At 40.0% G+C, this 15,245-nt stretch overlaps 1 protein-coding gene across 4 annotated transcripts in view; it reads right to left on the minus strand.

The window, feature by feature from the left end:
* Window positions 1–15,245, minus strand: part of ampd2a (adenosine monophosphate deaminase 2a) — an 86,169-nt gene that overhangs the window by 26,170 nt on the left and 44,754 nt on the right. For 3 of the 4 annotated variants that reach the window (XM_061922728.1, XM_061922726.1, XM_061922729.1), the window contains exons 2-6: window positions 4,035–4,165; window positions 2,115–2,245; window positions 1,731–1,799; window positions 1,397–1,508; window positions 1,095–1,281 (exon numbers count right to left, since the gene is read on the minus strand). In XM_061922728.1, coding sequence (XP_061778712.1) covers window positions 1,095–1,281; window positions 1,397–1,508; window positions 1,731–1,799; window positions 2,115–2,245; window positions 4,035–4,165 — 630 coding nt within the window. The remainder of the gene's footprint in view (window positions 1–1,094; window positions 1,282–1,396; window positions 1,509–1,730; window positions 1,800–2,114; window positions 2,246–4,034; window positions 4,166–15,245) is intronic. The other variant, XM_061922727.1, reaches the window with a different exon arrangement.

The following is a 15,245-nucleotide window of genomic DNA, read 5'->3' on the forward strand; positions in this document are numbered from 1 at the left end:
AAATGGGTTGTACTTGTATAGCGCTTTTCTACCTTCAAGGTACTCAAAGCGCTTTGACACTACTTCCACATTTACCCATTCACACACACATTCACACACTGATGGAGGGAGCTGCCATGCAAGGCGCCAACCAGCACCCATCAGGAGCAAGGGTGAAGTGTCTTGCTCAGGACACAACGGACGTGACGAGGTTGGTTCTAGGTGGGATTTGAACCAGCGACCCTCGGGTTGCGCACGGCCACTCTCCCACTGCGCCACGCAACATCAACAAAACTCACCTTTGTGATTTCGTTGACTTTATCGTTGGAAATGCATCTGCTTTGAGTGTCGCAGGATATCCACACATCACTGTGCCATGTCTATCGTAGCATCGCCGGTAAAATGTGCAGACCAAACGAGGGACTTTCGCATCTTTTGACAGTGGTGCAACTTAAATCCGTCGATTGGTATGTGTTTATTTGGCAATAAATGTGGGTGGAGGGAAAGGCTGGATGCAAATATAGCTACAAATGAGGCATAACGATGCCCAGTCCACGTAAATCAACTTGAATCCGTCCCTGATCGTGTTGTTACACCCTTCGACAACCCACCGACGAGGCATGATGTCTCCAAGGTACAGAAAATAGTCGAAAAAACGGAAAACAACAGAGTTAATTTGACTTGTGTGTGTAATGTGTTTGAGAAAATGGTGGATTGCTTCCCATTGTGACGTCACGGGTGAAAGGTCATCGCTCCGACAGCGAACAATTGAAAGGGGTTTAGATCGCCAAATTCACCCTTTTAGAGTTCGGAAATCGGTTAAAAGAACATATGGTCTTTTTTCTCCAACATCAAGGTATATATTGACGCTTACATAGGTCTGGTGATAATGTTCCCCTTTAAATCTATTAGCTGCGCTGGGTGCATGGGCCACAATTACACCTCACAATGAAGTTTAGTAGAGGGTCACAAAATACGGACCTGCAAATGGCCCGCGAGTTTAAGATCACTGATTTAAAATGCATTGGTTAAATGTTTTTTAATGAACACTAGGTGCTTACGTGAACAAATACTGTCATGTGAAAAAGTTAAAAGACAATCCAGCATCAAGTTACCGATGTCGACGGGGGTTTCTGCGATTTCGTCGTAGAGTCTCAAGTCCTGCGGCTTCAAGCTCAGGTCCTGCAAGGACTGAGCCGTGGTCTTGCAAAAGGACTGCATGGATCTGTTGATGTATTTCTGCCGAATGAACAAAGCTTTCACCACACACTTGGCGGCATCAACCAGGTCAGTGAAGGGCACCTGGGGAGGATGTTACATAAGACTTTTAGGAGAAGAGGCCTCCATGCTGTGCTGTGTTGGTCAAAGCTTGCACACAAGAGAAACTTGCAGGAATATCTTGCAAAAACCTCCTCACCCCACATTTTTCCTCTCCAGATATAGACACCCGCTGGTACTCTCTCTCCATTGGCATTTCCCTCTCCTTAAGGCCATTATCAACAGCATCAACACTCTTCTCCTTTATTAACCTTAACAGGCAGACAGCACTTTAAAATGAGGGACAGACAAAGACCACGGGTGTACATCTTGTGCAGTTGGGAACCTATTGTTCGTACTTCCCTGATAATGAGCTGTATTGTCTTTGTAAAAGCATGATTTATAACAACTCATATTCCATCAGGAGCATAAAAATTGGAAAGTTAGATATTGCAAGTGAGCGTGAATCACAAAGGGAAGCCGGGCACACTCACTCTAGGTCTGTGGCACTGTCGATTTTCAGGAAGTCCTGTTTGGCGCGTAGCAAGATCTCTGGCTCAAGCCTAGTCGTGTGAGGCGGTGGCGCAGGATAGCGTATGGCGGATTGCGGGGAGCGGCGAGGGAAGGGAGGTAGATGGGCATCAGGTTAAGCAGACAAACGAAGAAGTGTGTGCACACACTTCTCACACATACAAGCATTTTTAGGCATGATGTAATAAAGTTGATTTACAGACACATAATCATAAGAAAAAATAGAAGTGCAGGTAGCTGCTTATGTGAAGTGTGCACAAGTGAAAGAAACAGTTTGTGTGTCGCTGTTTGCCATATTGGACAATGCATCAGACTCCGCTGCGCCGGGTGTGCTTAAAGTTCCTCACTTAATGTCCTGACTGATCTGCCTCTCCAGGCGGTGTCGCCGCTCTTCCAGCTGCTCGATGGGGCTGTCCTCTGGGAACTCATAGGGGGCGCTGCGCATCTCACTCTCCGCCATGCTGCGAGAGAACAGCTCCTACAGAGTCGGTGTCGGACAAACACAGCTGGTGATGGTCGCGTATTTCTGGTTAGATTTTTGCAAGAAACTGAACAAAAGCGCCGACCTCTGCCAAGACTGAAACAAATCTAGGGTTGTTATACATACATCTAAAATTTTGGAGTATTAAGGTTATATTTAGTGAGTAAAATTCTCACACAAATCAAAGTTTAATATTTGTTCGTACTCATTACAACTAATTTGGTGTAAAATCAAATTTTTTAACCCCCTAGTAAAATTTTCTAGCCCTTACTTCCACTTTATTCTGGTAAAGAAATGACCTAACCTTTGTTAAACTATTTTTATTCAAATCTTTTGTACTATTACAACTTTATTCTGACAAAATAATTACTGTTTAATACATCCATCCATCCATTTCCTACCGCTTATTCCCTTTGGGGTCGCTGGTGCCTATCTCAACTACAATCAGGCGGAAGGCGGGGTACACCCTGGACAAGTCGCCACCTCATCACAGGGCCAACACAGAAAGACAGACAACATTCACACTCACACACTAGGGCCAATTTAGTGTTGCCAATCAACCTATCCCCAGGTGCATGTCTTTGGAAGTGGGAGGAAGCCGGAGTACCCGGAGGGAACCCACACAGTCACGGGGAGAACATGCAAACTCCACATGGAAAGATCCCTAGCCCGGGATTGAATCCAAGACTACTCAGGACCTTAGTATTGTGAGGCAGATGCACTAACCCCTCTCCCACCATGCTGCCCGTTTAATATAATTCAATTCAATACCTTTTCTCTAAATATTACGACTTGATTTTTGTGAAATTCTGTCCTATTTCTAGTAATATTACGACTGTCTGACAAAATAGTTACTTTAATACATTCCTGACATTTTCTCATAATATGACTTTTTTCAAATAAATGACTTCATTTTTTTATTTAAAATATTTTTTTCATACTATTCACCAATTTATTCAGACAAAATAATTACTGTTGAATACAATTATAAAATTTTCTCATAATATTATGACTGGTGAAGTAAATTAATTAGTTCATTTATTTTAATCTTTTTTTCTCGTAATGCAATTTTATTTTAACAAAATAGTTACTTTTTAATACTAACATTTTCTCATAGGACTTTGTTGAAATAAACAAATTCCTTCATTTTTGTAAAATTATATCTTATTTCTTTTTTCTGACTAAATAATTACTTTTTATTCCATTCAAACAGTTTCTCATATTAGGACTTTATTAAAATGAATGAATTTTATTAATGTTTTTCCTTGTAATATAAAAACTTTATTAAGACAAAAATAATTATGAATTTGCAATACAATTGTAACATTTTCTCATAATATTACGACATTGAGATAAAAGAATGGCTTTATTTTTGCTAAATTCTAATAATTTTAATGATATTACAGCAGCTAAATCAATAATATTCCAATAAAATTACAACTTTTTTATGATACCATAATGACTTGATTTTCATAAAAACACAAATTTATTCTGATCAAATTAATTAATAATATAAAATTCTAAACAATTTTAATCTGATTAACTAATTACTAAATAAATAAATCTTATCTTTTTCTCATAATATTACAACTATAGTTTGGTAAAAAAAAAAGTTACTTATATTTGTTAAAATTCTCAACTGTATTCTCACTCTTTTTGTCCCAACTTCCAGACTTTAATTGGCTAGTATAGTTTTTTTTTTTGATGAAATAAGATATAATCCAAACCAACTAAAAAAAACTAAGCAATACCGATGAACACATAATCTCTGTTGATTCTTTCTCACCTCTGCAATCTCTTTGTACTTCTCTTCCATGGAGGTTCGAAGGTCGACCGGCAAGTTTTTCAGAGAGACAGGAGTTCCTGGGAGTGAACGCTGGGGCTTAAGGGGCTTTGGCCCAGATGCACCAGACAAGTCTGTATAGGCAGACAGAGTTACAGTTACTACCCCCAGTAAGTGCTGCCCAATTTGACAACCAATCTCTTAGTAGCAGAACCACGGGACCCATCTTAGTAAATGTTGACAGTTTTTGCCTCTTTTGTATTGGATCTCATGAGAATGTGCAGTTGTAACATGTTTTGGTCAGTGAGTGAGTGTTTATTAAACCTGCAAGGGCTAATGGTGCATGGAGTACAATGTGGAGGTGGTGCATGTCAAAGGTAAATCCTAAACAATTACATCAATTTAACTAGTGAAACCATCAAAACAGACAATGTACATAAGCAAGCTAATTACCACAATGGACACAAATAGAAAATACAGTAATAAAATTGCGGCTTACCAAAGACTTTAGTGTGTGATAGTAAACGGCATATCAAATTGCACCTCGCATAGTTCTTTCAACATTGTTGCCATAGATTGTGAGATTCTACAAAGTGATAGACAAACATAGCTTCAAAATTGCTCTACGTTAGGATAACTGCAAGCTCGCAAAGAAAGAACTCATGGCACATCTTGTAGACACCAGTGAGGTAAACCGATTTACCATAAAAACAGTACACTGCAATCAATGTATAAACGTTGTTTATGCTTTAATGTGCAATCTTCTGCGAAGGGGATCTGTAGCTTTCAACAACGCTAAGGGATAAAGAGTTTTAAAGGGGTTAAGGACCACTGTAATCCAGCATGCAAAGTCGTATGGAGTGTCCTGTAGAACAGTGGTTCTCAAATGGGGGTACGTGTACCCCTGGGGGTACTTGAAGGTATGCCAAGGGGTACTTGAGATTTTTTTTAAATATTCCAAAAATACCAATAAGTCAAAAATCCTTTATAAATATATTTATTGAATAATAATTCTACAAAATATGAATGTAAGTTCATAAACTGTGAAAAGAAATGCAACAATGCAATATTCAGTGTTGACAGCTAGATTTTTTGTGGACATGTTCCATTAAATATTGATGTTAAAGATGTATTTTTTTGTGAAGAAATGTTTAGAATTAAGTTCATGAATCCAGATGGATCTCTATTACAATCCCCAAAGAGGGCACTTTAAGTTGATGATTATTTCTATGTGTAGAAATATTTATTCATAATTGAATCACTTGTTTATTTTTCAACAAGTTTTTATATCTTTTTTTCCAAATAGTTCAAGAAAGACCACTACAAATGAGCAATATTTTGCACTGTTATACAATTTAATAAATCAGAAACTGATGACATAGTGCTGTATTTTACTTCTTTATCTCTTTTTTTCAACCAAAATTGCTTTACTCTGATTAGGGGGTAATTGAATTAAAAAAAATGTTCACAGGGGGTACATCACTGAAAAAAGGTTGAGAACCACTGCTGTAGAATACTGACTAACAGAGGTGAAGTATGTGCACCTGAGTTTGACACAGAAGAGTTTTTCCGTTATCTAGACATGCTGCAAACAGATGGCCACTCAAGACTAAGCCAAACACAATGAAAGGAAAATCAAAACAAGGGAAGGACATAATTGATCTGTCTTCAAGGTTCAATGAAAGTTGATCCTGAGTCATAACCTCCTGTGGAAGGGACGTGTTCAGTCGCTATAACTGTGGACAGCGGTAAACATGTCAACACATACAGAGTCGTCCTCAGTTTAGCATCCAGTAATCCCCCTCAAGCCTCTCCACCACAGATGACTCTTAATCCAGGACCCCAGACTCTCTATATGGCTATGACATCATTGCAACAGAAGGACACATTCATCCCAGCAACGAGTACATAGCAGACAGAAAAATAAACGCTAGGTACCCACAAAGGAATAAATACTTCTTCCAATTACGTTACAAATACAACCAGTCTTAAAAAACATAAATAGACTGGTGTTGTTATTAGTGCTGTCGAACATTATTTTAATCAGATTATTCACACTTTCATTGAAATTACAGTAAAACCTTGTTTAAAATTGGCTGCAACCAAGTACACAGTGCACACAAACCTACTCACTGAAGTGCAATGACAAAAGTATTCTATTCAAGACTCAGCCATTCGTTAACTTGGGACTGGACTACAATGTCAAAGGGTGTGCCTTTGCAGTTAAGTAGGCATTGTACACAGTATACTTATTAAAGTTTATTGAGGGCGGACGGTTTGGGTTTTGCAGGTTTTTGTGTGAGTATGTGTTGCTAGGGGCTGAGTCATCTTTGCAGTCTCACCTCAAAAATGTTGGTTGAGGGTGTATTTTTAAAAGAAAGTATTCCATTGGCTACATTTTAATGTGTATTGTGGCGATGCTGTGCCGCGTCTTAACCCTCATAGTTCTACAGCTGAAACACATTTCGGCAGTTGTATTCTTCTAATTTATCCACTCCATCTACTGAAAACATTTTCTTCGACATCAAGAAAAAGATGCTTTCTAGTGTGTCAATGAGGCCTCTTTTCTCCTGATCGAAGAGAGGTCAGGAGAAACATGACCTCTTTTAGACACACTAGAAAGTGTGTCTAAAAGAGGTACCGTACGTCTAAATGGCAGCAGTAACTTGAGTGGGTAACGGTTTCAATTTATTTCCCAGTGCATTTTTGCACTGGGAAATAAATCTAAACTTTATTTCGGTTAATTGCTCTTGGTGCTTTCTGTCCTTCTACACTGAAATACAACATTGTCTTGCTGTATTTCAGCAAGACAATGCTTATTTCAGCATTGTCTTGCTGAAATAATCAAGGACATCCAAGAAAAAGACGGCGCTTAGATGGCAGCATATGTTGTTCCAAAACCTGTATATAATTTTCAGCATTAACGGTGGCCCGGAAAGTACCCGCACTCTTTTTTTACGGAGCCGCGCTGTTGTAACACGTGCTGAATGTGGCTTGGCATCGTCTTGCTGAAATAAGCAGGGGCATCCATGAAAAAGATGGCGCTTAGATGGCAGCATATGTTGTTCCAAAACCTGTATGTACCTTTCAGCATTAATGGTGCCTTCACAGATGTGTAAGTTACCCATGCCTTGGGCACTAATACACCCCCATACCATCACAGATGCTGGCTTTTGCATCGATAACAGTCTGGATGGTTTGCTTCCCCTTTGGTCCGGATGACACGATGTTGAATATTTCCAAAAACAATTTGAAATGTGGACTCGTCAGACCACAGAGCACTTTTCCACTTTGCATCAGTCCATCTTAGATGATCTCGGGCCTAGAGAAGCCGGCGGCGTTTCTGGATGTTGTTGATAAATGGCTTTCGCTTTGCATAGTTGAGCTTTAATTTGCACTTACAGATGTAGCAACGAACTGTATTTAGTGACAGTGGTTTTCTGATGTGTTCTTGAGCCCATGTGGTGATATCCTTTAGAGATTGATTTTGGTTTTTGATACAGTGCCGTCTGAGGGATCGAAGGTCACGGTCATGCAATGCTGTTTTTAACTCTTACTGCTGTTCAAAGCAGTAAGAGCTGGAAAAAAAAAAAAAAGAAAAAAAAAAAGTACTCAAAAGTGGAGACCTGCGCTAAGCCCTACCTCACAATAACAAAAAGACAGTGATCCGGACCATCCCGAAAATGAAATTAACTATTCCTTATCAATCCATGCATCCATTTCTACCGCGTGTCCCTCTTGGGGTCGCGGGGGGTGCTGGAACCTATCTTAGTTGCATTCGGGCGGAAGGCGGCGTACACCCTGGACAAGTCGCACCTCATAACAGGGCCAACACAGATAGACAGACAACATTCACACTCATATTCACACACTAGGGCCAATTTAGTGTTGCCAGTCAACCTTATCCTATTGCTGGAATTTCCTGTAAAAATATGCCTATAACTGTTCAACTATTTATCGCGGAGAAACTGAGTGAACTGTCTTGTCAGGGATTAATAAACTATTTCTGATTCTGAGCTGCGAGGGCAGCGGTAGGGAACTTATGGCTCTCGAGCTAGATAAGTCTCTTTGATGACTGAATCTGGCTCTCAGAGAAACCTTAGCTGAAATTGCTTAACACGATAAGTAATGAATAATTCCGCTGGTAATCACAGTGTTAAAAATAACGTTCAAATTATAAAACATTCTCATGCATTTTCATCCGTTTTCTACCACGCCTGTTTAAGAAGTCGCATTAATGGTAAGAACAAAGTATTTTATTTATTATAGGTTAGCTTCAGAATAACAATGTTATCAAAAAGAATAAGAGACTTATTCCACTCTAAAAATGTTGGTCTTACTTAAAAATGCATGCATTTAGTTGTATTCAATGTTAAAAAAATATATGGCTCTAACGGAAATACATTTTTAAAATATTTGGCTTTCTCAGACAAAAAGGTTTCCGACCCCTGTGCTAAGGTATACACATACCTGATCTGTGTTTGACTTTTTCTTCTGCTGCTGTTGAATTCAACTATTTTAGTTTTAATGAGTTTTAAAGATAGTCCGTTTTTGTCAAACTATTTCTGAAAGTAATTTATTCTGTTGTTTATTGTACTAGCGTGTGTGTGTTCTCTCCTAAACAATCGGTGGCTCCTCAGTGTTGTTTGCGAACATTTGCTTCTCATCCTTGTCTTCTTTCTGGGATAGTGGGGAAAGCGATGTTAAAGCATTCCACATTTTTTGCAGCGCAACAGGGCATTTTTACACGTTGAAACACATAGGGTCAGCTCCAAGATAGTCATGGCGCCCTTAAGTCACATTTGAGTGCCTTTTGGCCAATCATTGAGAAGATCGTCTGGAATCAAGTTGGCCACACTCTTTATACTCTTTAGGAGATGCGTGTGGACTGCAGGTTAACTAACGCCTGTTTAATAAATGACACTAGCAAATTACAGTAAACAAGCAACACCAAAACTTTGATGTTTTATTGAGAATATACTGTATTTTTCGAACTATAAGGCGCACTTAAAATCATTTTTCTCAAAAATCGACATTGCACCTTATAACCTGGTGCACCTAATGTACGTAATAATTCTGGTTGTACTTAGCAACCTCGAAGCAATTTTATTTGATACATGGCATAATGATAAGTGTGACCTGTAGATGGTAGTCACACATAAGAGATACGTATAGACTGCAATATGACGCCAGTTAACACCACCACAACTTTAAATGTTCCATTGAGAATATAGAACATTAAACACGACGTTCAAAAATATGTCAGAATGTATTAGTACGACTTTGGTAAGCTATGAAGCTGCACTGCTTGATGGATTGTCAGCGGATTACAGCTACCGTAGTCAGACATACTGTGCTTCAACATACAGGTGGTATTATGGTGTGTTTATAAGGTCCCCCAAAATACCACCTATTAGGAGACATTACCTGGGATTTAGTTTTGCAATACCATGCAATACAAAGTTTTCTTACCTATTGGTACCTGCTGTTGTGTATTTGGGATCTGCATAAGACCCGAACATTTGCGCGCTTCTACCATTGTAGTCGGTTTCAACTGTCATGATCAGGTACATTGTTTATGTTTTCACAACGCCGTAGTTATACTAAGTTTTGCTTTGTGGCTTTCTGTGCGTCACCAAGCAAATGTTTTTGCCAAATCTATGGAATAAAGAACTCTTACTTGCACGCTGCTCTTGGTGCTTTCTGTCCTTCTACGCATCGTAAGAACACCACCATTGCAGCAACGGGACCCGAACGTAACACAACGTCGTATTCAATAAGCTTCTTGTTTTTCTCCATCCTCTCATTGTGAGGCATTCATCCTTCGCTGTTGCCATTTCTAATATGAAGATGTGTATGGTTCTAATTTACACTTGTCAGTAGACTTGCAATGGAAGTGCTAAAAACTACCAGCACAACAAAGATGAAGAAGAGAATACAGTTGAAGTGGAGCCACGCAAATAAGACCAACCACAGACCACCGCATCCCAAAGACACTGTCAGAAAGCAGCTTGACGATGGTCTGTTAAAATATATTCTTTGCAGTAATTTGACCAAAGAACCACCATTACATGAGAAGTGTTCTAAAAGTGAAAAAAAAAAAAAAATCATATTATGACCTCTTAACTACGCCTTATAATCCGGTGCGGCCTATGGTCTGAAAAATACGATAATATACATTGCAGTTTGCAGTGGTGTCCAATCATCCATTTTCTACTGCTTGTCCCTTTTTTGGAGTCACGGGGGGTGGTGGAGCCTATCCTAGCTGCATCCGGGCGGTAGGCGGGGTACACCCTGGACAAGTCGCCACTTCATCGCAGGGCCAACACAGATAGACAAGACAACATTCACACTCACATTCACACACTAGGGTCAATTTAGTGTTGCCAATCAACCTATCCCCAGGTGTCCAATCAAGTCTTTTTAAATATTCTGCCCATCTAGCTGGCTAAAAAAGGTAGGAAAATTAAAAACAGCTCATAATATGATGCAAGATAGTTGTGCACCATAACAAACTAAAAGTAATACAATGGTGAGCTTTATTACCTTGGTAAAGGAGTGAGATAGAGGTACTAATGAGCTACACTGGGGGAAACAAAAGAAAAAGTACAAACCTACTCAGTGGCCTAGTGGTTAAAGTGTCCGCCCTGAGATCGGTAGGTTGGGAGTTCAAATTCCGGCCGAGTCAAAATGTCAAAAAAATGGGACCCATTGCCTCCCTGCTTGGCACTCAGCATCAAGGGTTGGAATTGGGGGTTAAATCACCATAAATGATTCCCGGGCGCGGCCTACTGCTCCAACTCACTTCCCAGGGGTGATCAAGGGGATGGGTCAAATACAGAGGACAAATTTCACCACACCTAGTGTGTTTGTGATAATCATTGGTACTTTAACTTTAACTTAAATACTTCCCTGGTGTTCCCTACTGGAAAGGAAAATGTAAACGAGACTTACTGGCTGGGCCATTTCATAATTGTAGAGTTAAGCAGAATTATGCAGAGAAGAGCAGTCCTTCCACTACAGGAAGTCTCACTTATCTTCATTGTCTTTACTCTGTAACTAATTGTTTCTTCCATGTGGTGATTGCTTCAATCAATTATTATTAACAACGTAACATTTGCTGAAAATCCTGAGTCAAGTGTTGCTTTGCAAAGGGGTTTTACGGCCTTGCAGTGGGAACCCTGAATGGATCTCATTGTCATCTACATCGCCTGCAGCGTTCACCCCAAAGCACACAGCAGAACAAAACAGGCAGACAAGAGTCAGGTCAGGACTCGATAGCCCAGAGCATATTATGTTCTTTGAAACCAAATAGTACGTCACACGAACAACAAGTTGCACTACAATTATGTTTAACCTTCACATATGCTTTTTGGGTGTGTGCCATCACCCTGCTTCAAGTGACACACCTTACAATACATTAAGTCTATGATTCCAGAAGTGCGCCTCACAATATTTCTTGACCTGTTCTACCATTTTACAGCAATTTACATTACAGATCTCTATGGCAATTAAGGCTTGGGTTGATCACTTTCGTTTGGTAGCGACTTCCAAAAATGACTTTGTGGAGTTTAGTTCTAAATACTGTTGCATTCTTACTGAATTTCTTCACGTATAATGCAAAAGTCAAGCATATTACACAGACAGGTGGGTCATTCCACCGAATTGCTCCAATTTTTTTCCCGATGAATAAAATGTGAACCTACTTTTTTTAATATGCAAAGTGTCCTTCTCACAAATCTTATTTAATACATTTTAAAAGATTCATTTAAATTAACTTGAACACTGGAAAAACAGCAATTGTTGCCTGTGCCCGTTTCCTAAAATTCACTCCAGTCCTGTTCCTTTAAGCTTATTAGGGGTGATTATAGTTAAACTCCCAGATTTGTAGGTTTTGCAAATACATTTATGACATGGGTTGTACTTGTATAGCGCTTTTCTACCTTCAAGGACACTATTTCCACATTTACCCATTCACACACTGATGGAGGGAGCTGCCATGCAAGGCGCTAACCAGCACCCATCAGGAGCAAGGGTGAAGTGTCTTGCTCAAGGACACAACGGACGTGACGAGGTTGGTACTAGGTGGGGATTGAACCAGACTCTCGGGTTGCGCACGGCCACTCTCCAACTGCGCCACGCGTCCCAATCATCATTTTGTAGCATGATAACGAAGGGTGCTAAAGAAAAAAAAAAAAATCAATTCACATCTGAATTGCGATTTAGATTCTAAATCTATTCATAATTTTAAAATAACTACTTTTTGTTGTTTTAAAAATCAACATAAAAAAAAACATTTTTAACCCATCTCCATGCTTACTCATTGCGTACCTACATCGTACCTCAGCAACCAAAAGGTTTTGTAACCTGTAGCCTGTTTTGAAATGGTAATTATTATACCAATTAATACATTAAGAGAATCGTGTTTAATCGAAAATTGATTCTGAATCAAATTGTTGCACCAAGAATCGGAATCGAATTGTGAGGTGCCCAAAGATTCCCACCTTTATCAATAACACAACCAGTTCTCTCTCAAATTATCTAAAATAACATATACAAAATGTGGCAGAGGGGTTAGTGCGTCTGCCTCACAATACGAAGTTCCTGCAGTCCTGGGTTCAAATCCTGGATCTTTCTGTGTGGAGTTTGCATGTTCTCCCCGTGAATGCGTGGGTTCCCTCCGGGTACTCCGGCTTCCTCCCACCTCCAAAGACATGCACCTGGGGATAGGTTGATTGGCAACACTAAATGGTCCCTAGTGTGTGAATGTGAGTATGAATGTTGTCTGTCTATCTGTGTTGGCCCTGCGATGAGGTGGCGACTTGTCCAGGGTGTACCCTGCCTTCCGCCTGATTGTAGCTGAGATAGGCACCAGCGCCCCCCGTGACCCCGAAAGGGAATAAGCGGTAGAAAATGGATGGATGGATGGAAAATGTGTAAAAAAAAAAAACTATGTTTAATGTTAAATTTTGTCTTTTTTTCAGAGTGAATGACATTCACGAGCATTGAAAAGTCATTGTGTATGTTTGAATATGCTTTACCACACAAATAGGAACAATAAAACTACCGTACATAATTTTACTAGTTTGCAACAGTGTAGAACTGCATGCATAGTACAACAACAACAAGCCATACTGCTGCATACCACCACAGTTAGATAAGCATACACATATGGGTAGTTTTCAGTATGAGCGAGTTATTTGTGTACATTGGGAGAATATAAGCTTGTGTTTGATCCGCTTTTAGAGATGCCAGTTTCCTCTAGGAGAGATGACAATAAAACTGCATGTCCTCCTAACTTTACACATGCGCATATTGCCCGTCCGCTTAAAAGGGGTGGGGGGGTCGCACTAATATACAACGAAAACTTTAACCTTAGTCCTAACATAAATAATAAATATAAATCGTTTGAGGTGCTTACTATGAAGTCTGTCACACCGCTGCCTCTACACCTGGCTGTTATCTACCGCCCCCCAGGGCCCTATTCGGACTTTATCAATGAATTCTCAGAGTTCGTTGCTGATCTTGTGACACACGCCGATAATATAATCATAATGGGGGACTTTAATATCCATATGAATACCCCATCGGACCCACCGTGCGTAGCGCTCCAGACTGTAATTGATAGCTGTGGTCTCACACAAATAATAAATGAACCCACGCATCGCAACGGTAATACGATAGACCTAGTGCTTGTCAGGGGTATCACCGTCTCCAAAGTTACGATACTCCCGTATACTAAAGTATTGTCCGATCATTACCTTATAAAATTCGAGGTTCAGACGCATGTTCGTCAAACTAATAATAATAATAACTGCTATAGCAGCCGCAACATTAATACGGCCACAACGACAACTCTTGCTGACCTACTGCCCTCGGTTATGGCACCATTCCCAAAGTATGTGGGCTCTATTGATAACCTCACTAACAACTTTAACGACACCCTGCGCGAAACCATTGATAACATAGCACCGCTAAAGTTAAAAAAGGCTCCAAAAAAGCGCACCCCGTGGTTTACAGAAGAAACTAGAGCTCAGAAATTATTATGTAGAAAGCTGGAACGCAAATGGCGCACGACTAAACTTGAGGTGCACCATCAAGCATGGAGTGATGGTTTAATAACTTATAAACGCATGCTTACCTCAGCTAAAGCTAAATATTACTCAAATCTCATCCACCGTAATAAAAACGATCCTAAATTTTTGTTTAGTACGGTAGCATCGCTAACCCAACAAGGGACCCCTTCCAGTAGCTCAACCCACTCAGCTGATGACTTTATGCAATTCTTTAGTAAGAAAATTGAAGTCATTAGAAAGGAGATTAAAGACAATGCGTCCCAGCTACAACGGGGTTCTATTAACACTGATACGATGGTATATACGGCGGATACTGCCCTCCAAAATAGTTTCTCTCGTTTTGAGGAAATAACATTAGAGGAATTGTTACGTGTAAATGGAATAAAACAGACAACATGCTTACTTGACCCTCTTCCTGGGAAACTGATCAAGGAGCTCTTTGTATTATTAGGTCCATCAGTGCTAAATATTATAAACTTATCACTCTCCTCGGGCACTGTTCCCCTAGCATTCAAAAAAGCGGTTATTCATCCTCTTCTTAAAAGACCTAACCTCGATCCTGACCTCATGGTAAACTACCGACCGGTGTCTTACCTTCCCTCTATTTCAAAAATCCTTGAAAAAATTGTTGCGGAGCAGTTAAATGAACACTTAGCGTCTAACAATCTATGTGAAACCTTTCAATCCGGTTTCAGAGCAAATCACTCCACGGAGACAGCCCTCGCAAAAATGACTAATGATCTATTGCTAACGATGGATTCTGATGAGTCATCTATGTTGCTGCTCCTCGATCTTAGCGCTGCTTTCGATACCGTCGATCATAATATTTTATTACAACGTATCAAAACACGAATGGGTATGTCAGACTTAGCCCTGTCTTGGTTTAACTCTTATCTTACTGATAGGATGCAGTGTGTCTCCCATAACAATGTGACCTCGGACTACGTTAAGGTAACGTGTGGAGTTCCCCAGGGTTCGGTCCTTGGCCCTGCACTCTTCAGCATCTACATGCTGCCGCTAGGTGACATCATACGCAAATACGGTGTTAGCTTTCACTGTTATGCTGATGACACCCAACTCTACATGCCCCTAAAGCTGACCAACACGCCGGATTGTAGTCAGCTGGAGGCGTGTCTTA

The sequence above is a fragment of the Nerophis ophidion genome, linkage group LG16, assembly GCF_033978795.1.
Source record: "Nerophis ophidion isolate RoL-2023_Sa linkage group LG16, RoL_Noph_v1.0, whole genome shotgun sequence".
NCBI lineage: Eukaryota > Metazoa > Chordata > Actinopteri > Syngnathiformes > Syngnathidae > Nerophis > Nerophis ophidion.